The sequence below is a fragment of the Sturnira hondurensis genome, unplaced genomic scaffold (assembly GCF_014824575.4).
Source record: "Sturnira hondurensis isolate 20B ecotype Veracruz unplaced genomic scaffold, ASM1482457v3 Scaffold0008196, whole genome shotgun sequence".
In the NCBI taxonomy this organism is placed as follows: domain Eukaryota; kingdom Metazoa; phylum Chordata; class Mammalia; order Chiroptera; family Phyllostomidae; genus Sturnira; species Sturnira hondurensis.
In genome coordinates, this window is record NW_028080827.1 from 22,137,277 (window position 1) to 22,160,551 (window position 23,275).

Sequence of the window (23,275 nt, forward strand, 5' to 3'; positions counted from 1 at the left end):
TTCAATATATTGCTTCCTTTGCCTATGTACCTTATGATTTTTCTTATGAAAAATCAAACATTCATAGCACTATGTATAAAACATGAAGTCAAACACATTTACTTTCCACAAAAATATATTTAATAAGCTTGTTGTATAAAATCAAACATTTAACATTTTCAACATTTTATCAACAATTCAAACTCACTGCTCTCTTACTGGGAGTGCTTTGTATTTTAGAAGATTACCTAAACTAAAAATACATTCACATATTTACAACACATGGAAATATAACTGAAGAACTACTTCCACTAATGTTGAAATTCATGGAATTCTAGACACTTATAGGCTAGAAGTGCCATTAATTTGTCTGTAATCAAATGTACTACAGAAATTATGAACAATGTCTTAGTAAGCATTAAATCAAAAGGAAAATCAAACACTGGGTTTTAAAGTTCCTTGACAAACTCTTAAAAAATAAAGGAGAAGTAAAATCAATTTATTGACCAAGCTTTCTCAATAAACCCCTGCCTGTCATTTTTGGCAGCCCAGTCCAGCTTGTTAGGCTGGCAGCACGCTCCGCGGGGGGCCTCCAGTGTCTGATCAGAGCCGTGCTCCTAAATGCCGTTAAGAGCCCTGGCCAGAAGGAAGGAGTGATGTTAGCAACTTCAAGTCCTGTGTATCTTTTCCACACAGGCTAAGGCTTTATGCCTAAATTTATTCCTGAAAGATTGCAAGCCCTTCACCCTTTCGTACACAAAAATACATTCTCATCACATTTAAGAGAGTTTTTTATATTTTGAGGGGGAGGAGAATCTCATAAATTATATATAAAAATTTATCACAATAGAAGTCCCAAATCCCATTTTATATTCTGAACTATACACAATAGTAAACATTTAAAGCATTCGATTCCAGACAATGTTCCACACTAAAGCAGTAAACATCTTTTTTTAAATACTGCATAGGTTATCTCTGTTTATGAAAGAAAGGTCCTGCTACTGTAAGAGTCTACCAAGTGATCACTCCTATTTAGTATATAATGACATTTCTTGCTTCGTCTCTGCCAATATTCAAAGCAGTTTCCTAATATGCAACATTTAGAAGTTTTCCGTGGTGGCTCTTAAAATGATAAACTTTTTCTATTTTTTGCTCAGTAAGAGTACATATTTTTAATAACAAAATACATGTAAAATTAGAATATTACAATTTCTAAAAAGCTGCATTTATTAACCAAAGTAACTGTTTGCAGGTTTTTATCTGAAAATATTTTAAAGCCCTTAAAAACAAATTCTACTTTTTAAAAATTAACTTAAAAATTCTTGCCGTGTTGCTGGGCATACCACTGTTGCCGCTGCTTGCGGTTTTCCAACTCTGTGAGAAGAGCCTGTCTGTAGGCTTCATACAGTTTGACAATCTGTTCCAGTTCTTTCATGAAAAGCAGCTTTAGCATTCCCTGGTATGTATCCAGGTCAGCTAGCTGGAAGAGTTCCCACTTCAGAATGTGGTCATATCTGTTTTAAAACACAATCATATATACACTCAGAGTGCATACATAAATATGTATGTACGTAATTAACTGGTCTATTTTTATGTCAACTTTATTAAAACTAAACAAAGTATAACCCATAATTGAAAATACCTGAGTTATTTACTGCTATCTATACTATTTTTTAGGGAGAGGAGGAAACTACTATTCATTTTAATGTAAGTAATACCCATTTTTTAAATATCTTAAGTATCAGTTATTCTAATATGAACACCAGATAACAATAAACAAATTTCAAACCACCGTGGTTCTATAATTTCTGAAGAACACATTCTATACTATTCATAAGTTCCTCCAAGGCTAACTGTCAGGAACTTGAGAATGCTTTAGACCACACTGTGCCTGCAAACAACAATACATAAAAATGGGCAAGGTCATTAGTGTTGATAGAGCTTTTTGAGGAATGTTCATTACAGCAAACAAGGAACTAAACAGAAGAGGAAAGAAGAACCATCTCATGGGTTGAGTTTGAGGTTGAGTATACAGTATTTTTTAAAAAACCCAAACAACAGAAAAACTCAAGCCGAAAGGAAATAAGCTCTTTTCAAAAAGAATAAGTAGACTGTAGAAGATGCCACAATGTGGGGAAGGACTCATGTAAGATTATATACGCATCTCAGAAGGCCTTCTTCAATAGTAGATTGCATACTGAGATGCAAGTGTGCCACAAAACTACCAAAGCAGTATCTGACACTTTGACCTGAAAGACAGCACTCTAATCCACTTTTCTCATTTTGCAGATAAAAAAAAAACCCTGAAACCCAGAAGCTACACAAAATTGTTTAGTGACTAAAAGATCAGGCAGAAAGAGAACTACGGAACAAGACACTTCAAAATAATAGTTTTGAATGTTAATACTTAGACTAGACAAAAACTTGAACTAGAGCAAGGCATATATATCTATATGATAGTGAAGTTATACTTCCCAAATACTGCAGAGCTGGTATAATAGGAAGCTCTGATTATAAATTCTACTGAATTTATTTTTAATGATCATTTATTATTCCTACTTGATGGTCCTTTGGTAATTCATTTACCATCTAATTCCAAAAGGATCACCTAATATAAATTTTAAAAGGCTTTTTAAAGAAAAGTAAAGCCTTTCTTTACTTTAAACAGTAAAGAATTACTGAGCAGCAAGTATGAGCCAAATACTGTGCTTGGCACATTGACATATATTTCTGTTTAACTTGGGTATATGTACCAGGAATACCAGGAGTACAATATGTAAAACCACAAGGTAAACATATTTTGTTCAGCCCCAATTTTACTCATTTAATTAGTTAATGAGTGCTACAAATTTACTAATAGATTAACTTGGTAGAAAGTTTTATATTCTCAGTAGGAAACTCCAACTACTTGCCAACATACATCAGGGAGATACTGCAAGATAGACTCACTGAGTCTCCATGAAGAAACAGTTGTAAAGTGTTTTCTAGAACATCTGCCATTCATGCAGCTTAAGATTTTACTTATTTGTTTGAAACAAACTCATAATTCCTAACAAAAATATTAACCTTCCAGAATATGAATCCCACAGTTAAGGGGCATTCAGCAACGCCTACTGCTGCAAGATGCTTAAATTTATGCCAGGTGGTGAACTATAATGTAAGAACATTAAAACTCACTTATCATCTGTGTACTTTCTAGTAAGGAAAAAAAGGAGATGAATACATTGGTTAAATGTACTTGTTTTTAAGATATAAATATTTTGTATAAGCATTCAAATTTTATAAAAAATAAAAAGTTTCAGAAAATTTTCTAACCTCCTAATCAGTATTTAGCATCAAGAATAGCATTATGGATAGAAGCACAAAATCAAAATAATTAGCGAAAAACCTTTGGGAAAAAGAAAAAGCACTCTACGGAAGAGCAGAGATGAGAAAAGTACACAACACACCAATTTCCATTCCAAATTCTTGCCCCTGGAATTTCTATATAATTACTTCTCTTCTGCCTATAATACATCCCAATATGCCTGATTATTTTTTAAGAATATAATCACCATCCTTTCCTTAACTAGCCAAATAATCTACTTACCCAACTTTAACTTTTAGCCACTTATACTCTAAATATATAGCAAATCATTTCGAAAATAGGCTGTAAAAACCACTCTAATAGCCTATTCTTTTATTTTTTATTTTAATTGTTCAAGTACAGTTTTCTGTCCTTCACCCCCATCCCAGCCCACCCCCCACCAGTAGCCTATTCTTATAGCATCTCTTTTGCTGTTTTTTTTCTCTAGGACAGAATTCTATCCAAACATTACTAATAAATAGCCCATGGATAGAAATAGCTATTGCTATAATGCTACCAAAAAAAAAAATGTGTTCATACTGCAGTGGATGCTGCTTTTAGGAGCTAAAAGTCCTACCTTTCTCAACTCCAGCTATCATAATGTAGCCTAAGTTCCCTGCACCTGGCCCCGTAACAGTATGCCCACTCTTTCTTTCTATCTACTTACACCCAGAGTTGGGTCAGTGGTGACAGTGCAGGACCACCAAGCCACAGGAGTAAGATAGAATCCATGCCACAATGCTACTGGGGACTGGTGTTGGGGTGTGTGTGAGAAATATTAGAAAGTGTGTTCCTGACAGTCCTCTTTCTGTTAATGATTAAATCTTTTAATTTTATCTGGTAGTTGGGCTTACTTACAGTTATATGATCCATTATAGACTTCTGTGAGTAGACTCAATCATAACCACTAAAATTAATAAATAATAACTTCAAAACATAATGTGTTTCTAATTCAGGTTGTGAAAGTATACACAATCATTATTTTGGTAAGTTATTGCTAGAGGTAGAAACAAAAATTTCAGGAAGTTGGAAGACTGTCAATTGTTAAACAAGAGGAAGAAAGCCTAGTGTTGTTGTTTTTTTTTACTAACACTTCTCTTTCTGGTAAGTAATTGATTCCCATCATCTAATTCATAGATAACAGTTTACCATTTCTTGAAAGAACAATATTAACCACTTCCACACTCTTTAGGGATAAAAATTTAGGAACAACTGAAAAGCAACAGGTTTCTAGACTTTTAAGTGTTTCAGCAAAGTAGTATTTGCTCTCTTTTTCCAGTCTGGCCCATTCTGGAAGGATTCTGAACTAGTTGGGGGAGGGGGGGGGGAAGGTCACTAGTTTCCTAAAGTTTTATAGCTAGCTCATAGAACCAGATATGAAAGGAATTACAATCTTTGGCCTTCTTTTCATAAGAAGCAAGGAATTCTATCAAAGTACTACCTTTTATCCCCCCAAAGAAACGCTTTTTATGTTATTTTTTTCTAACAATGACTGTAGAGTAGAAATAACATCAAATACAAAGAGTAAACCTCTTCAACCTTACCAACTCCCCCCAAAAAGGATGAGCATGTGTATAAAGGCTATATACAGTAGTGGGTCAAGTTGTATTCAAGAGTGAAAGAAGAAGGGATTAAGCAAAAGCAAAAGCAAAAACAAAAACTACTCAGACACAGACAACAGCATGGTGATTACCAGTGGGGAAGAGGGCTTGGGGAGGTAGAAGAGGGTATAAGGGGCATAAGCAGTAATGGAAGGTGACTTGACTTAGGTTGGTGAACAAATGATACAATATACAGTCAGTGTATTATAGAATTGTACACCCGAAACCTATATATTCTTATTAATCAGTGTCACCCAAATAAATTCATTTTTTTAAATGGGGGGACAAAGAGTAAAAGAAGAAGGGAAAGGGAAGAAAAATCCATCTGCCATGACATTCCTAATCCCATTCCTATATCTGTATAGACATATAATCACATAAAGAAGCTTCTGTAGGTTAGCCGAGACGCCCAACCATGCTGAACTTCTATGATAAATGTGTACCTAATTTTCAAGTAAACTAAAACCAACATTACATAAGCACTATGTATCCCTTGCAGAATATCTAATATTAAGAATTTTTTAATTACATTAAAAAAATTAAACATTAAAAAAATTACATTAAAGTTGACTTTGGGGTAAAAAAAAAGAACTGATACTTTTATACCACAACCCTCAAGGATCCTCTTGTCTCTCTGCATCAGGCCACAGATCTTCAGCTATTAATTTATAGACTGAGAAGAATAGAGGGAATGTAGGGGAATGTTTATGTTGACCAAAAATTAATGATCCATAGTAAATGAACAATAACTATGAGAATGTTAAACTGGCCTAAATAACAAGACTTATGGTCAAATAATGATAAAGCATATCCTTTAAGTAATCTACTGACTATTCACATTAAAAGTCTGAAAAGAAGCCAATAACAAGTGCTGCAAGAAAAAAGAATTAAAGGCATATTCGTATGTTCATACACACACAGACACAAAGGGCCAGTAAATACATAGCAGTACAGTAAAAATTTAAATCAGAGTTGGCTTAACCTCTTAGGAATTTTATTTCAGTGATCATCCTTTATAACCATAGAAAAGAGTTACTATTTCAAAAAGTATACGCAAAAGGTCTTATACTCCTTTTATCTGAACATGAAAGATTTAATTATTTTATTCCAAATTCCTTGTCCAATCATCTTAAATTCTCTAAAACTCTTTGGACTATTTTATGCTGATAAATTTTGGTTTCTGAAATACAGAAGGGAAATAAAGAGTAAGGCTACAAAAGCTGGTAACTGAATCTTACCTTACTATTAAAAATACAAGTACATTAAATAACTGTATGTAAAACGCCTAGCAAAGTACCAGGAATTTAATAGCTGCTAAGTAAATGACAATTATTGTTAAATAAGAAAGTACCAGTGACAAAGTTAATGATCTTTGAAGTTAGAGATAAAGGTTCGAAATCTGCCCTGGCCGGTGTAGCTCAGTGGATTGAGTGTGGGCCTGCGCAGAGGATTGTGGTTCGATTCCCAGTCAGGGCACATGCCTGGATTGCAGGCCAGTTCCCAGCAGGGGACGCACAAGAGGCAACCATACATTGATATTTCTCTCCTTTTCTCCTTCCTTCCCCTCTAAAAATTAATAAAATCTTTTTTAAAAAAAGGTGTGAAATCTACCATTTAATAGTTGTGACAGAAGCAGAGATAAAAATCTGTTTTTTCACTTGCAAAATGGGTTTTGGGAAGATTAAATGAGAGAACATGCCTAGAAGTTTAGCACAATAAGGCACACAGGAAGCACTGGATAATCAACTCTTTACTTTCAAACATCCCCTTTTCTGAAATCATAGCACACTGCATAAAACACTATTACTAATCTTTATCATGCTGGGCTACTGAGTACTTACTTTTGTTTTCCCAGATGAGAAAAACTCTTTGAGGACAAGATTCATTAATTCATTCATGATTACATTCCAAGAACAGTGCCTCCTATGGCACCCAGTAAATACCCTCAATGAGTCCAGCAAACTCAGCCATTTTTAAAAACTAGAACATGTTATTTTCCTCTTCAGTGCAGCTTTCCTTGCTCCACTCATAAGGGCTTACACATGGCAGCCACTGCACCAAGTGCTTTAAAACGCATGATCAGCCCTTACTGGTGTAAATCAGTTATGTTGGGCGTTGTCCCTCAAACCAAAAGGTCAATGGTTCGATTCCAGGCACATGCCTGGGTTTTGGGCCAGGTCCCCCATTGGCAACTGATTAATGTTTCTCTGGCACATCGATGTTTCGCTCCTTCTCCCTCCCTTCCCCTCTCTCTAAAAATAAATAAATAAAATCTTTTGAAAAATGCATGATCATTTTTAAATCTCACCATACCAAAAAAGGCAGGTAAGCTTATTATTCCCACATTTCAGTAGATTAAAAATACTTAGATCTGAGTTCAGTAACTTGTACAAGGTCATTTAGTAAGTGGGTGATGGAGCCAGAAATCACATTGTTTCCTTCCTGAGCTATTTAACCACTATTCTACCCTTCTATCCCCAATAACAGTAATAATCATTTACTAGGTTCTCTCTAGGTGTAAAGTACTGTGATATATATTTTAGATGCATCATTTTATTAAATTTTTAATAACCTTAAGTATAGGTACTATCACTATCCCCAACTTATAGAAGACAAAATTAAGTTAAACTTCCTACCCAGGGTTACACAGCTAAAAAGTATCAGTGAACTTAGATCATTTTATTCCAGCACTTGCAGCCACTACCTGTAACATTTCAACACCTCTCTGTCCTGTTTTGTTTCACCCCTGTACCTAGGACTTACCTGGGTCCTTACTCTTATGCCAAGGTCTTATATCACTTATTTGCAACTCAATTTCCCCTCATGAGAATGGAAAGGTTCTTCTTATATCCCTAATATAGTTCAGTTCTGCATACAAAGTGAAGATTCAAAACATGTTTGCAGAACATATTTCTAATCAACTTTATAAACTATAATATCCTCTCTTCAAATAAAATATTATTTAAAAGTCCAATATTATGAAGAGAAAAAACATCTGCCAGGTGAGTTAAGCAGCCCAGAGACTCTATTTAGTTCTCCACTTACTCCTCAACAAAAATTCGTGCTGTAAGTTCACTTACTTCACAGGGGCTCGAGCATAAACCTGAAGCCAGTCAGGGATTTCTGCGGTATGATATGGATTTGCAGGTACCAGAAGGGACTGATTTCTTTCAGTTTGTTGTGGCTGGTAGGTAACAGGAGGAGGCTGATCATACCGAGGCACACTAAGAAGAAAGAATTGACATTCATTAGGGTAAGGGTCCTAATATAAACAAGAACTATAAAAAATAAGTAATATTTAAGCATTTTTTAAAACAAGCCTCGTGACCAAACTGAGTTCCCTCTAAGAAAGTCTAAAGTCTGGCATTAAAAAAAAAATCATACTATAAGGAAATTAAAATCCACCTTCTCTCAGAAACTAGCAGAGGTCACTAGTGATGGGTATAAACTAAGCTAAATCTTTACATGTTTTTAAGAAATTTCTTCCAGCTGGTATTTAGTCTTCTCAAGGATGACTTCAAAGTCTGTAAAAAAAAGTTGGAGCTAAGTTGTAATCTTTATACAGAAACTTAAAACAAGAACCACAAATTCCTGTAATTATTAGTAATTAGCTGTAAATTTATGTTGGAAAGGTTGATAACTTTCTCTCACAATGACAATGGATATTTTCTTCATCCTTTAGGCTGAAAAGGAGGTTTAAAATATTTAGTACAGTTAGGAGTACTTGAAATATCCATATTAAGTGTAGTATTTCCTTTCTGCTTTACCACCTTAAGAGAACATATGGGAGTTAAGAGATGATTAAAACCTATTTCATATCAGACTTTTTCTTAAGCATGCTTTTAATTAATTCTACTAGCCTGTACATGTTGGGTGCAGAAAGAGAATAGCAACTCAGAGAAGGGACTACTATATAGGAAAATGCTAAGGAAAGCATGGAACTATCTGAAGGTGAAGTCTGGGAGGCCAAAATGATCTATTCCAGGACTGGGAACAAAACTGTAAGTGGGCCTGCCTTCCAACATTAAGATTTGTGTGTATATCAGAAAAGGTCACTGCAATACTAATCTGAGATTAAAAGAAGTGTTAGATTTAGACTGTGTTTAACAATGTAAAAATTGGTATGCAAATGGCACTGAATGTTATCTTTAATTCTTCTTTCATAAGGAGGTGTAAAGCGAAATATTCTTTGATAGCACAATTGGGGTAGGGGAGAACTGAGGCTCTGAAGCGAGGTATGCCTAGAGCAGACAGCCATTGAGAAATTATATGAATGTAGGCAAAACTGCTTTACTTCCCTAAGCCTCAGCCTCCTTACTTATAAAACAGAATAAATTCATACCAAAGATGATTGTCCTCATGATTAAGTGATCTAAAGTAAGTCAAGAGTTCTGTATAAGGATTAGTACAATACAGACAATCAAACAGCTATTAATACTACCTACCTTTGTGAGCTTAAGGAAGGTGTTTATTCTCTCCTGTTTAATGTCTACAGAGTTGCAGAAAAAAGCAGATAAACTAATTATGAAAATGCTTTGGAAACTATAAACATCATGTAGTAATGTAAGGTCAATGATGATGAACAGAAACTTAAGCTCAATATACTCTCAAATCTGGTTTTCTGAACCACAAAGTTCTCTGCTACCTGATGAAACTATAACCATATTTTTTTTCCATTGTTCAATAAACATCTGCTACACTCCCACTTTGTGCCCATCTCTGTGTTGGGTGCTGGGAATGTCGCAGGAATACGAGGGGCTCTGAATTATTACCCCCATATCACAGGCCTGAAAATGGAGACCAGGGAGGCAGAATCTTGTCTGATATGGTACAGAGAGTAGGCGAAGGGGCCGCAGCCCAACACAGGCAGACTGCCTGGTCTGGTTCTTCTAAAGGGATGATAACTTCGGTTGTTGAATAAACAATGACTGAGTGCCACTAAATGAAATCATAGGAAAAAACTGCTTTTCAAACTTGAAAGTCCAAATAGGTATGTAAGAATGATCAGAATACAATGATAAAGCTTAGTTTTCTAGGCAATAATATTAAAATGTATTTTCATAATGATTTTTAAAATTTTAATTGTTGTTCAAGTAGTTTTCTGTCTTTTACTCTAAAAAATGCAAACGTCTGCTACAACCAAAGATCTGTATTATGCTAGATGATACTAAACAAAATATCAACACGCTGATGATATTCTATACATTTTTAACTTTATGATCCAGTTCTTGAGAACTCAAATGTAGTTAATTAGGAATACTTGCAAATTCATTATTAAATCAATACTAGCTTTTTACATGCTTTGAAATATAGAGTATTTAATACATTTACAACACATCTCAATTTGGATTAATCACATTTCAAGTGCTTAATCACATGTGACAACTGACTACAGTATTCAGAGGGCTGCAAGTCTGGCCATAAGCAAGATCGACTAATAAGCCCATCATCAATCAAAATAGCCCAAAGGATCACTGGCTACATTTACTAAACAGATGTTTTGTGCAGTTCTCATTTTCACTTTCTTCACCTGGTTATGGTAAAAAGCAGAACATACAATGTCTGAAACTGAATAAAAACAGCAAGATGTTTCAATCCAAAAATATATTTTGACACATTAAGAAATAGGTCTGTATTACTAAAAGGAATTTAAATATAAAAAGGCAGATGTTTTGGGTTAATTTCAATTTCTGAGTATCTGTAACAAAAACATTCTGGCATATTAAAGCAGTATCTGATCATAAGAACACTGAGCCTGTTTTTGAGGTACTTTAAAGAGAAATAGCTTTTTTTGAAAAAAATTATAAAGTCATTCATTAATAAAAAAGAAGTCCTGAGAAAGTTATCATAAACTATGAAAAACAAAGCTTTCAAATATTAAACTTCAGAATACCTTTCCCTTTGATGGATACATGATCTTGAAATCTAACAATAGACATCTCAAAACAAAAAGCTGAAAATAAAGTCAATACCTAGGAGCACAGGGATGCCTGTATTGAGCCTTCTTATTTGTGTGATCTACATAGTAGGTTCCAAATTCTGACGACTCAACTCGCTCCCATCCTGGAGGAAGTCCTTCTCGCTCAAGAGGATGGCTCCAATGAGTTGTATTTGTATTGTGATCTATATAATATTTTCTCCCTCTCATTGTCCAGTCCACAGACCAGCCAGGAGGAAGGGGTAAATCTTCAGAACTGTGATTAGTTAAATTTCCTAAAGATGTAGCAGCAACTCTCCCAATACCTGAGAAAGAGAAAAAAACAGAACAAGTACTCAAAGTGAAAAAGATGCTATTTGAGCAACAGTTCCAAAATTAATTACCCTGATTATATAGTCTTCTGTTAAAATTCATGGTTTTATCAGTATAAATAAAATTCTTCATATAATTAGTCAGTCGTGCCCTGGCTGAGTAGCTCAGCTGGGAGAGGATCATTTGAATACAACAAGGTTGTGGTTTCAAACTCCAGTCAGAGCACATACAAGAATCAACCAATGAATGCATAAATAAGTGGAACAACAAGAGTGACTAAGAGTGACTCTGACACTCTTTCCCTCTCTCAGTCTCTTCCTCTCTCCTTTCTTCTTTTTCTCTCTAAAATCAATCAATAAAAAATTTTTTAAATAGACAGTTTACTATTATTTAATTACAAAAAGAGGGAGGAAGCAGTCTTCCTCTTTGAAATTGGGTGTCTCTGGTTGATACTTCCATCACCAGAACATGTTAATATTTAACTACTAGCAAAGCTACTTAATACTTAAGTATGCATACTGCTAAAGAAAAAGTGAGCAAGAGAAAATTTCATCTCATTAAAGATTTTAGATTTCACATTTCATCTAAAACAGCAAAATGAACTTGTAAAACTATTCCCAGTTTATAATTTCTAAAAATAATCTGGTTGTGCCTTAGAACTACTAGGTAAGTTTATTAAGGTAGCAGGAGATAAGATTAACCTACAAAAATCAAATCTATATATCAACAATAATTGAAAACATTTAACTCCTTATACCATTTACAGTAGTTCAAAAAAATCAAACATTTATATATAAACCTGACAAGACACTTCTAAGAAAAATGAAATAAGTCCTATCATGTTAATGGATTAGAAGACTCAAAATAATTAAGACGTCAATTTTTCTTGAAATGATCTTTAGTTTTAAGGTAATTCCAACCAAATTCCTGTAGGAGTTTTGGTAGATATAGATAAGCTGACTGCAACATGTAGAGGAAAAGGCAAAAAAAGAACTAGTGAAACCAAAACTATTTTTTAAAGAATAAAGTTGGAGGACTCATTAATACCTGATTTTAAGACTTACCGTATAGTAATCAAGACAATATGGTATTGTCAAAAGGACAGATGAATGAAATACAGAATCCAGAAATACATCTACACATAGATGATCAATTAATTTTTGACAAAAGTGAAAAGGTAATTTAATTGAGGAAAAGTTTTATCCATAAATGTTGGAACCAGACATCCATATGCAATAAATTAATCACAACCTATACCTACCAGCTTATATACAAATTGACTCAAGATAGATCATATACCAAATATAAAACATAAAACTGCCCTGGCTGGTGTAGCTCAGTGGATTGAGCACGGGCCTGCACACCATACGATCACGGTTCAATTCCCACTCAGGGCACATGCCTGGGTTGCAGGCCAGTTCCCAGCAGGGGACTCACGAGAAGCAACCATACATTGATATTTCTCTCCTTCTCTCCTTCCTTTCTTCTCTAAAGATAAATAAATAAAATCTTTTAAAAAACGTTAAAAAAAACCCATAAACCTTTTTTAAGTAGGATAAATTTTTATAACCTTTCATCAGGCAAAGGGTTCTTAACCAAATAAAGCTTGGAGTTAAGCTTAAAAAAAAATTCCTGAGTTTATAAAGACACTAAAATAAAGGTAACTCACTGGTTACCTTTACTGTTGTTTCATTATTCTGAAATTAATACTGTTGTTTCATTATTCTGAAACAACGGTAAATAAAAAATCTAGCATTTATCCTGTCTTATATGACCAGGGCCAAGTAATTGATAAGGGAAAGTTCTTCATTACAGAATTCCAACTAATAAAGAAGAAATGACAGAATTAGAGTATCACCATTTGAACACCTAATGAAATACATGGATCTCGCTAAGGACATACAATCACTAGGTGAAAGGCTGAAGGAGAACTTCAGGATGGATGAATGATCCATCCTGAAGTTCATCTAGTTGAATGATCAACCTTAACATCACAGAGAAATCAGTCATTACTGATTATAGTGTCTCTGGAACTAATGGAATAAAATGTACACATCATTTACAAAGTATTGTGGCAAAAAGGAAAATGCAAGAAAACAATAACTCTTGCTTAGTACCTTTTGGGAAGAAAAGGATACATTTCTAAAGCAGATGGTCACTAGAGAACAGAACAAAGGACTTTTGGTGAAACTGACCTTGGCTTCTGTCAAACTGCAACTGAAGGTTTACTTAATAAGCATAATTTATGGAACTTCAGGACTTAAAGAGAAAATATTTAAATAGAAAAGAAATAAGCCAATGTACTAAAGATACACGCATAGCAAATAACTTTGAGATTACATTATATAAGTATGTAATGGCTTTATACTTTTTATACTTCCATCACTAAAAATGTACTACTGGCCACAACCTAGGACAACATTTAAAAAAAATTTTATACATACATACACATACACACATACATACATACACACATACATACATACAGGCTTTGGCAAAAGTAGGTTTACAGTTGTTCCTATGGAAAGTGGTATAATAATTAATAAATAATAATACAGAATAAACTGTTCACATACAACTATAAACCTACTTTTGCCTCACCCAGTATATACATATACACATGGTCAATTCAATGTACTCATATAGAGTTATAAGAACCATAACATTTGGTCTGACAAAGGTCCCCCTGGAAATGTATACATTTATAACAACAGCATTATTTAAAAAAACCTGGACCTGGCTGGGTAGCTCAGTTGCTTAGAGCATCGTGCCAACATACCAAGGTTGCAGGTTTGAGCCTCAGTCAGGGTACATACAAGAAACCACCAATGATTGCATAAATATGTGGAACAACAAATCTCTCCCTCCCTTTCTCCTTCTATGTCTAAAAAATAATAAAAATAAAAACAAAATTATGAGGTCCATCTGGAAAAAGTCCAGCCACTAACATAACAAAAGCAGTTTAGTTTGCACATCGATATAACCTGGCAGCTAAGGAGAGTAGACTGGAATGAGCATATGTGAACAATGACGACTTCACTATACTAGTCAGTGAGATGGCAAACGTCATCAAGTGAACATTTGTACTGTGTGGTCACATTCAAAAAGACTGAGCGAGTAGAGCAATGAATCTGCATCAAAATTTGCATTAAGCTTAAACATTCCTCTGAGGAAACTATTCAGACGATTCAAAAGGCTGCAGCTATGGACAAATAGTGTGTGGCAGCTTCATCATGAAAACACACCCACTCATGTATCACATTTTTTGGCAAAACATCAAATCACCCAGGTGACTCAGTCCCTCTACAGACCAGATTTGGTGCCCTGTGACTTTTGGCTTTTCCCAAAACTAAAATCACCTTTGAAAAGGAAGAGATTTCAGACCACTGATGAGATTCAGGAAAATACTATGGAGCATCTGATGAAGACTGGAAGAACCGTGTGAGGTCCCAAGGGTCCTACTTTGAAGGGACCTGAGGCATCATTGTCCTATGTACAATGTTTCTTGTATCTTATATCTTCAATAAATGTCTCTATTTTTCATATTACATGGCTGGACACCTTCTAGAGAGAACTCATAGTAGTTTAAAACTGTACAGGATCAGAGAGTATTAAAAGGTTTGTGACAATTTCATTCATCTCCTTAGAAAATCCAAAGTTCCATATACTAGACTTGATTAAATCTAGAAACAAATGCACTTCTACATTTAAACAACAATATGTACCAAACAGCAGATTTAAAGCATGATAAACTAGAAATTCACATTCAGAGGAAACACAAAGACCTCTCTGTAAAATCTCATTTCCAGGAACTAATCCTTAACAATTTGCCATATAGTCTCATCAGATTTACCAATGCCATATTTTGGAATCATAATTTTTTACCTTTTTAGAAATCTCCACGAATAGTTCTTTGGTTTCATGACACACTCCACTTGTACTTTTTGAAAGAGCCATGTACATTAAATTTTTTTCAAACTATAATTTGGGATAAGTTTATAAAACCTATTAGAATGGACACCACTTATCTAAAATATAAAACATTACTACTAGTAAAATATGTCTAGCAGACAAAATTTTTAAAAGGCTATATCAAGCTGTAACACACCAGACCTCCACTCTTGAGCTCAGCCTGAAAGTAAAAACTTCAATAACAAACACGCCAAAGCTGGGAAAAGGGCATGAACAATTATGAGTGTCTATTCTGTCCCTGGCCCTTTCCATATGTACTATTTCATACTCAAAACTACTGTAATAAAGTAGTAGAATTACAACCAATTTATAGGAGATGAAACTAAAGTTCAATCAAGTAAGCCACACACACCATAGAGTGATAGTACTACTAACCATGTTATCTTAGCAACAATAGATCATCTATAACTCTTCAAAGAAAAATATGGCTGCCACTAATAAAAGAAAAAACAAGCTACCAATTTTTTAACTCAATCAGTGGAAAATGAGAACTTGTGTCTAAGCTACAAGAAAAAAATTCATTTTTCATCATCTCAATTGATTTCAGAAAAGAATGAGTGGCATTCATAATCCTCAAAATAACTTCCATTTACATAAAATAAAGCACTCATAAACTAAATACAAGGATAGAAAAAGACATGCAGGTTATGATTATTACAATAGATCTACTGTTTTGCATACTCACAACTGTAAACGTACTTTTGCCCATTCCATACATGATTTCCCAAAGACATGGAAAAAATTATTTTGTCTCTTTACTAAGCTCTCACTAGACTTGTCTCCAAAGACCTTAATCTAATGTACCCAGGCAGATTATCTGAGATCTGCCCTTACAGACAAAGCTCAAAAATTCTAACTTCCTAATTTGGTAGCAGCTACAGAGAACAAAATGGAATCTGGAATTCTAAAGGTCTACAGGCTTCTGGGTAATAACTACTAAACATTATAGCCCTATTATTATTGTGGTGTTGATAAAGAGACCCAAGTATTGAATCAAGCTAACTGCCTCCTCTACAAAATAATTACAAAATAAAGTTATATTTTTAATGATTAATACTAATACCCCTCCTCAAAAGATGATTATGGTTCACTAATATTTATGCATATCCTGGAAAAAAACGGAAACTCCAGCGTTTTTTTGTAGAGCCTAACACTTTCCATTTTTATTTTTATAACTTGATGTCTTTGTCTTTAAAAATAAATTTAAAGTCTGCTACTTAAAACTGTATGAAACTAAAATACTTAAGTGCAAAACAACGGAAATTAATCTGCTTTTAGTATTCTAACTAAAGACTTCCTGTTAACAGAAGGATTCCTTCCTTTGGCCATAGAGTAAGTGCCTGATATGCTGCCCAAAATGGTAAAGGTCAAATTTTACAGCTAAATATAGAACTTGCTAGACCCTAAAACCCTTTAAGACATTATACAACTTATTTTTATGCTTCTGCTAAATCCGGTAAGATGAATTTAACTCTGGACATAGGTGTTCTGGAAAGTCTAAATAGTAACTAATTGGCAGGAATTACCACCCTTCTTCTATAAATGTTTTATGCTTATTATCAGGCTGGCCAAAAAGTTCATTTGGTTTTTTCCATAAGATGACTCTAGTAACACTTAGCTATCTTTATCTTCATTGAAACAATTTTGTTAGATCGTATTGTGACAGCTGTCGTATCAGCTGTGCATTTAAATAAAAACTTAACAAAAGTGGTGAATTTTTGTATAGTCATTTTAATATTGAAGATGGAAGAAATACATAACATTTTCAGCATATGCTTTTATGCTTTTATTATTTCAAGAGAGATAAAAACACAACTGAAATACAAAAAAATATTTGTGCAGTGTATGGAGAATGTGCTGTAACTGATCAAATATGTCAAAAGTGGTTTTTGAGGTACCGTGTTGGGAGATTTCTTGCTGGATGATACTTTGTGGGCAGGTAGATCAGTTGAAGCTGACAGCAATTAAATCAAGACATTAATTGAGTACAATCAACATGATACCCCCTGGGAGACAGCTGACATATTCAAAATATCCAAATTAATCAAGTTATTGGTGAAAATTAAAAGTGTATCCTTTTTTATGGAAAAAAAGCATGTGGACTTTTTGGCCAACCCAATATATTAGTAACAGCAATCAAATTTAAAGCCTGTGAAAATAAATCTGTCTATGTTACATCCTTACCCTCCCACAAACTTACTTTATCCTTTCAATTCATTCAAATTCCTTGCTCTCCAGCATAAATCTTGAAAACATAGTAAATTTCAAATCTTTCAAGATGAATTCAAGAAACTTCCAGCTACTGTCTCATATTCACATTTTTCCCCTCTGGAAAAAGACAGTTGTTAGGCTTTTTTGTTTGGTTAGTAATTGATTATTAATCCTTCACTGCCACTTAAGAAACTCCCTCAAAATACTATTTCTTTTTCTAAAATTAGAACATTTAATCATATTGCCCTCATATAAATTTTTCAAGCACATATAACTTCTGCAATAAATGCAATTTTTAAAAAAAGACACTGTTGTCCTTGACAGGGTGGCTCAGGTGCTTGGAGCATTGACCCGTACCCCAAAAGGTTTGGATTCCTGGTCAGGTCACATACCTCTGTTGGAGGTTCTATCCCATGTCAGGCATATGTGGGAGGCAACCAATCCATGTTTCTTTCACATCAATGTTTCTCTCTCTAAAATTGATAAATATATCCTCCGGTAAGGATTTTTTAAAAAGTGACATTTGTTAATTTTACAATGTATCTAAATTAGCTTACATTTTATTTCTAAATCCCGAATAAAAAAATTGTTTTCAGGTTTGTCATTAGACTTAGAAAAACTGTCAGACAGCTCCTAAGAGAGGATCAGTAGAAATATTTTTCTTTTTTAATCCTCATTCAAGGATATGTTTATTGATTTTAGAGAGAAGGGGGAGGGGGTAAAAGGAAAAAGAGAGGTAGGGAGGGAGGGAGACGTGACAGAAACATTGATGTGTTGTTGTCTCCTTTACATGCACCTGATCAGAGATCTAACCCACAACCTAGATATGTGTCCTGAGACCCTGCCAGGGACCTAACCCACGACCTAGGTATATGCCCTGACCAGGAATCAAATCCATTACCTTTTGGTGCATGAGAGAACACTCCAACAAACTGAGCCACCTTGCCAGGGCAGAAACTTATTTCTTAAAGTATTTTCTCAGTGGTATTTGGCAAATAAGAATTTTAAAACGAGATTTTAACTTAGTATTACTAATTCTTCATACTTTCGTTTAGGCAGAAAAGTGTTACGAACTATTAGTGATGTTTGCAATTTAAATACACATGGGTAAGGTGAGTGCAAAGAACAATAATTTGTATTAATAATACAGACTGTTGTAAATTACAATTCCTGCTACCCATTAGCTACCAAAACTGTCTTAAGATTTCAGACTTGAAATCTCTGAATTCACTCACTTACTCAACCATTTATTTTTGCAGCTACTCCTATACACGACCAGGTGCTACACTAATCATATATGACTATTCTCTTTCCCTCAACCTTATATCCCCATTAGTAGCCAAGTTCCATCAAAGCAGATATGTCCTACTTCCCCCCCTTTCCAAACATCCCCAGCCTAGGTCAGGTCTTCATTAACATTTAAAATATTAGCCACCAAATAGAAGTTTACAGAGTCACTGAAACTACTCATAGTGTATTACATTAAGAAACCCATTGAAGAAACAGACAGACATTAAACTATACAGACTTTAATTATAACGACACACACAAAAAATGTCATGGTGTATTCCAGTACTCTAGGACTAAAATGAACTGTGCGTTTCTCCTATCTCTTCTGCTAGTGTAAGCATACTCAAGTCAGAAATATAGAAAGATTTCAAAAACTTATGACTAATAATTTCACCCATTTCAGAAAACAACAAAAAGACAGCTTAACACACAATTAACTATTTCACCAGTCTGTCTGACCAACTTGGGAAGTAATTATTGAACTACAAAAACAGTTTTGTTAAGAGAAATAGTGAAGGTTCTAGCTAAGTAATGATGCATTTGCCCATGGAATTACCTACTGTGCCCAATTCTTCTTATCTGCCTTTCCTTTCCTTGGTTCAAGCGCAGTTTCTTTGAAACCCTAACCTTCCCATTCTACCAACTAAATCTAGATTCAATCTAACTGTAGACTTTGAGTTAACTAGGTTTTCAAGGTTCATACTGTTAAGAGTCAAGATAGCCTTCAAATAAGTACCAAGTTTTTGTAAAATGAGTTAATAAAATAAATGAACACAAAATTCTTTCCCTCTGTGTAGGTTAATAATCACTTGCAAGCTGGCTTAACAAGACTAGCACAATAATTATTTCTCTAGGAACATCTGTTGGCTTCCCAAGAAAATTCACAGAAGAGCATCTTTTAAATTAAGTGTTAATAAACCTAATGTAGTAGGTCTAATTCTAAGTTACCTGAAGCATGCCTCCCCTGATTCTGTGGCATTCTTTGGAAGAGATCCTGGTTGTATTCATAATATCTGTAATCTTCATGTGTACGATCTCTAAGTGGGCGCCTTCGTTGACCATCAAAATAATTATCTGAATAATAATATCGGGAACCAGAGTCTCCATTTTCAACAGCAAAGTTAACTTCTGTTAAAAATGACTGAGATGAGCCATATTCCCTAGGGACATCTGCTAGACTCCTGGCAAGATAGGAAGGTGCTGATAATCTGTTGCTTTCTCTTCTCATTATTTCATGAGGTGTTCTTTGAACTGGAGTTCTAAGGAAACTCTGGTTTCTTGAAACTATTCCATCTCCAGAAGCTGAAAAGGCATTAGGGCTTGAATCTGGAAGACAGATATCAGTTCGTCTTGGAATCGTTGGACCGTGCCGGATGAATGAAGGCATGAGATCTATAACGAAGCAAATAATAAAATGACCACTTCAATCATTCTTTTTAAAAGTTGTTCATTTACATCTATCACTGCAAAATTTCAATGGACTAAAGAAAACACAATTAAAAATTTTTACTTAAAATAGTACTTAAGAAGGAAGGATTTTCAGGAACATCTATAAAGGACACATGGGAAAAACCAAGCGCAGGGAGGATCAAAGGTGGGAAGTGGGGATGGCTGGGGTGGAGAGGAGTTGGTGGGGGAGATGGAGACAACTATTCTTGAACAACAATAAAAAAAGTTATAAAAAAATAAAGTAATTGTTAAATGAGAAAAAGAAAATAGTACTTGGGTATTTTAAAATTGAGGCTGATTAATATTCTTCCACTTGAATAAACTTGTATGTTGCATAAATGTATAAAATCAACTATATTCTGCATACTTACATATACTTTATGATAAAATATCAATATACTTAGTTATGAAATACATATTAATGAAATGTTCATGAATACATGTGTAAAAACAGAAAACAATCTGTTACTAACATAATTTAAAATTATAGTTTGTTTTGTTGATTTCACCTCACATTCAAAATTCCACAAAGTCCTTCTTCAAGCAAACACAATTTCAAAAACAAAATAGAACACAATGTTATTCCCAAATGTATAAAGGTGGATTCCTTTAAAAAGATTTTAAAATTATAAACCTAGTCTTCCTTCCTAGAATTAAATAATACTAGTACAGTAATCAAAAAAGAAAGACAAAAATTTAGCTATGAAAATTAAAAAATAAAAAGTACATAAAAGTAATAAAATAAAATAAATAAAGTAATAAAATAAAATAATAAAAGTACACAAGGCTGAACTCATTCAAGAATTATAAAGCCTGAAACTACGGCTCCTTCAAAGCAAGTAATTATAAGTCAAAATAGAATAGTAACGCAATAGCTTTCAAGATATAGTATTTCAGAACACATAACTTAAATAGCTTGGACATTCCTAATTAGAAAGAAAAATAACCTGAGCCCTGGCAGGATAGCTCCATTGACTGGAGTGTCCTCCCGATACGCCATGGTTTCAGCTTGGATCCCTGGTCAGGGCACATACAAGAATCAGCCCTTGAATGCATAAAGTGCAACAACAAAAAACAATGTTTTCCTTTCTCATCCAAAAAAAAAAGCAAAACCCTTAAAATATCAAGAAAATTGGATTTGGAGACTGCTTTATTAGATGATTAAGTAAACAATATTAGAGAGCAGTCGTTAATAAGCTTCAGAAGCAAACTCTAGACAGAAATTAATATTCAAATAAAGAAGGCTCAACACCTGATGAAACTAAAGCTAAAAAAATACTATATCAACTTATTTGTTTAAAGGTATGCCAAAAATATTTCATGATGTCAAGCAATGTTTAATAAACTTTATTTGCAGCAAACTGTAAGCTATCTATTGTAAACTTTGCCAAAAATGTAAGAGAACATTAAACATTTAAAAATGTAAGAGAACATTTAAAAATGTACCCTTAAAAAAGTTTAAAAATCAAGTTTCTGGTTACTGGTATACCTGTTTGATCTACTTTGTTGTGCTATAAGAAAGTATAGCAAATACAAGGTTAAATCTGGAACGTTGATGTGATTATAATGGAAAAACATGTTCTCCACCCCTTTTCTGTGTGATCGTGGGCAAACACTAGGAATCTCTATGAACAGCTTTTCCAATTAAAATATGAGGTAATGGTTACTACAAGCTTCCAAGAAGGAAACTTACACAAAGGGCCAGCACTCAGTATGAGCACCAAAATATTAGCTTCTTACCTCTCAAATGTTCTGAACACACAGCAAGTTTAAAAAATTTTAAAGACAGCAACAATTAAAAATTTAAAAGATTCAGCTGGAAAACCAGTGTCACTTAAATTGAAGAGAAAAAAAGGTGCGGGGAGTGGGGCGACAGAAATATATCCTATTAAAGTTAAGAGAAAAAAAACTTTTGGTAATTTTCCCTAAAATATGACAGAAACCATTCTGAGTACTTCATCTTTTGGGAGTCCTTGGGGATTTTTATTTTAAGAACGTCACATGAATGTAGCCAAATATACGGGCTTGTGGTTCCTCTCTCCTGAAATCTAAGATTGGTGATGCTTTGGGGAGCGGCTACAGCAGCGACGGTCAGCTTTCACCTCCTCGCGTTTGCATCCAGCTAAGAGCTAAGGAACTGGAGCCAAGAGTTCGCACAACTTCCAGCGTGAGCGGGTGACACCCGCACTATTTGCACACACAAGGCATATCTGGGCACCCGCACTATTTGCACACACAAGGCATATCTGGGCTTATCTAGAAGAGGAAACAAGTGCCCCCGTCTAATCATTTTTACTTAGTAATTTACATTTTTCCTAAAGAACCTCCTTCTTCCAGTAAAACCAGTTACATTCTGCCGTAAGGGGACAGGGAAGTTTGTTATTTCTAGTGGGGGGTTCAGGGAAGGGGGGAACTAATTTAAGTTTCTTAGTCTTTGCTCGTTTCAAGTAACAAACATGACTTCAGGCATAATGAGATTTCAACAAAACAGTAAATTAAAAACCCACACAACAAAACAGCCTTTCACAGAGATCAGTAGGAACGAAAAGGAGCGGGTAGCCGCGGCCGCCCAGGACAGGTAGGAGCAGTGCGCCCCGCCCGACACTCACTCCGCAGCAGAGGGGACGTCTCCTTCTTCACGTACTTCCCCTGCACCTCGGCAGGCTTGGACACTTCGTTCTTCGTTTTCTTTCGGGACAGCATCCTGGTCGACGAGGCCCCAGACCGCGCCTCCCTAGGGCTCCGAGCCGGGCGCCGGCCGTCCTCGTCGCCACCTCCGCCGGCGCCGCCGCCTCCTTCCCTCCCGAGCCGCCGCCGCCGCCGCCGCCTCTCCGCAGCCCGGGGTCGCCCGCAGGGACTGCCGCATGTTCGGGGCGCTAAGCGCGCCTGCCGCCGCTCAGTCGCTTGTCAGTTCCTTCCCGGAAGTCTGCCCGCTCAGTGACGCAGCCCGAGGACTCCGTGAGGGGAGGCCAGGGACAACCGGCCAGGGCCATGATCCACCGCGGGCCGCCGAATGACCGCTACAGCTACCGCCGCCGCCTACGTCCTGTAAACTTTCCCCGCGGCCGCTGGGAATTCTGGGAAACTCGACGCTGCGCAGTTGCCGCTGTCGCCCCTCCTCCACCCCGGCCGGGAGGCGGCTGTGACTGCGGGATGCCGGGCGGCTCTCAGCTAACG

General features: G+C 35.3%; 1 protein-coding gene across 1 annotated transcript; it reads right to left on the reverse strand.

Moving 5' to 3' along the window:
• Positions 1-23,129, reverse strand: SAV1 (salvador family WW domain containing protein 1). Its single transcript, XM_037054271.1, has 5 exons — positions 22,708-23,129; positions 19,598-20,041; positions 10,899-11,169; positions 8,007-8,150; positions 1-1,493 (listed from the first exon to the last, which is right to left on the reverse strand). The coding sequence occupies exons 1-5, from the start codon at positions 22,799-22,801 to the stop codon at positions 1,292-1,294; spliced, it is 1,155 nt and encodes a 384-aa protein (XP_036910166.1). The 5' UTR covers positions 22,802-23,129; the 3' UTR covers positions 1-1,291.
• Between the last annotated feature and the right edge of the window lie 146 nt (positions 23,130-23,275).

Coding starts and splice junctions, on each gene's coding strand:
- SAV1 (XM_037054271.1), bottom strand. CDS start 22,801: ATGCTGTCCCGAAAGAAAACGAAGAACGAAGTGTCCAAGCCTGCCGAG. Junction 20,042..22,707: donor GACGTCCCCTCTGCTGCGGA/GTGAGTGTCGGG, acceptor GCTTCGTTATAG/ATCTCATGCCTTCATTCATC. Junction 1,494..8,006: donor TATGCTCGAGCCCCTGTGAA/GTAAGTGAACTT, acceptor GTTTTAAAACAG/ATATGACCACATTCTGAAGT.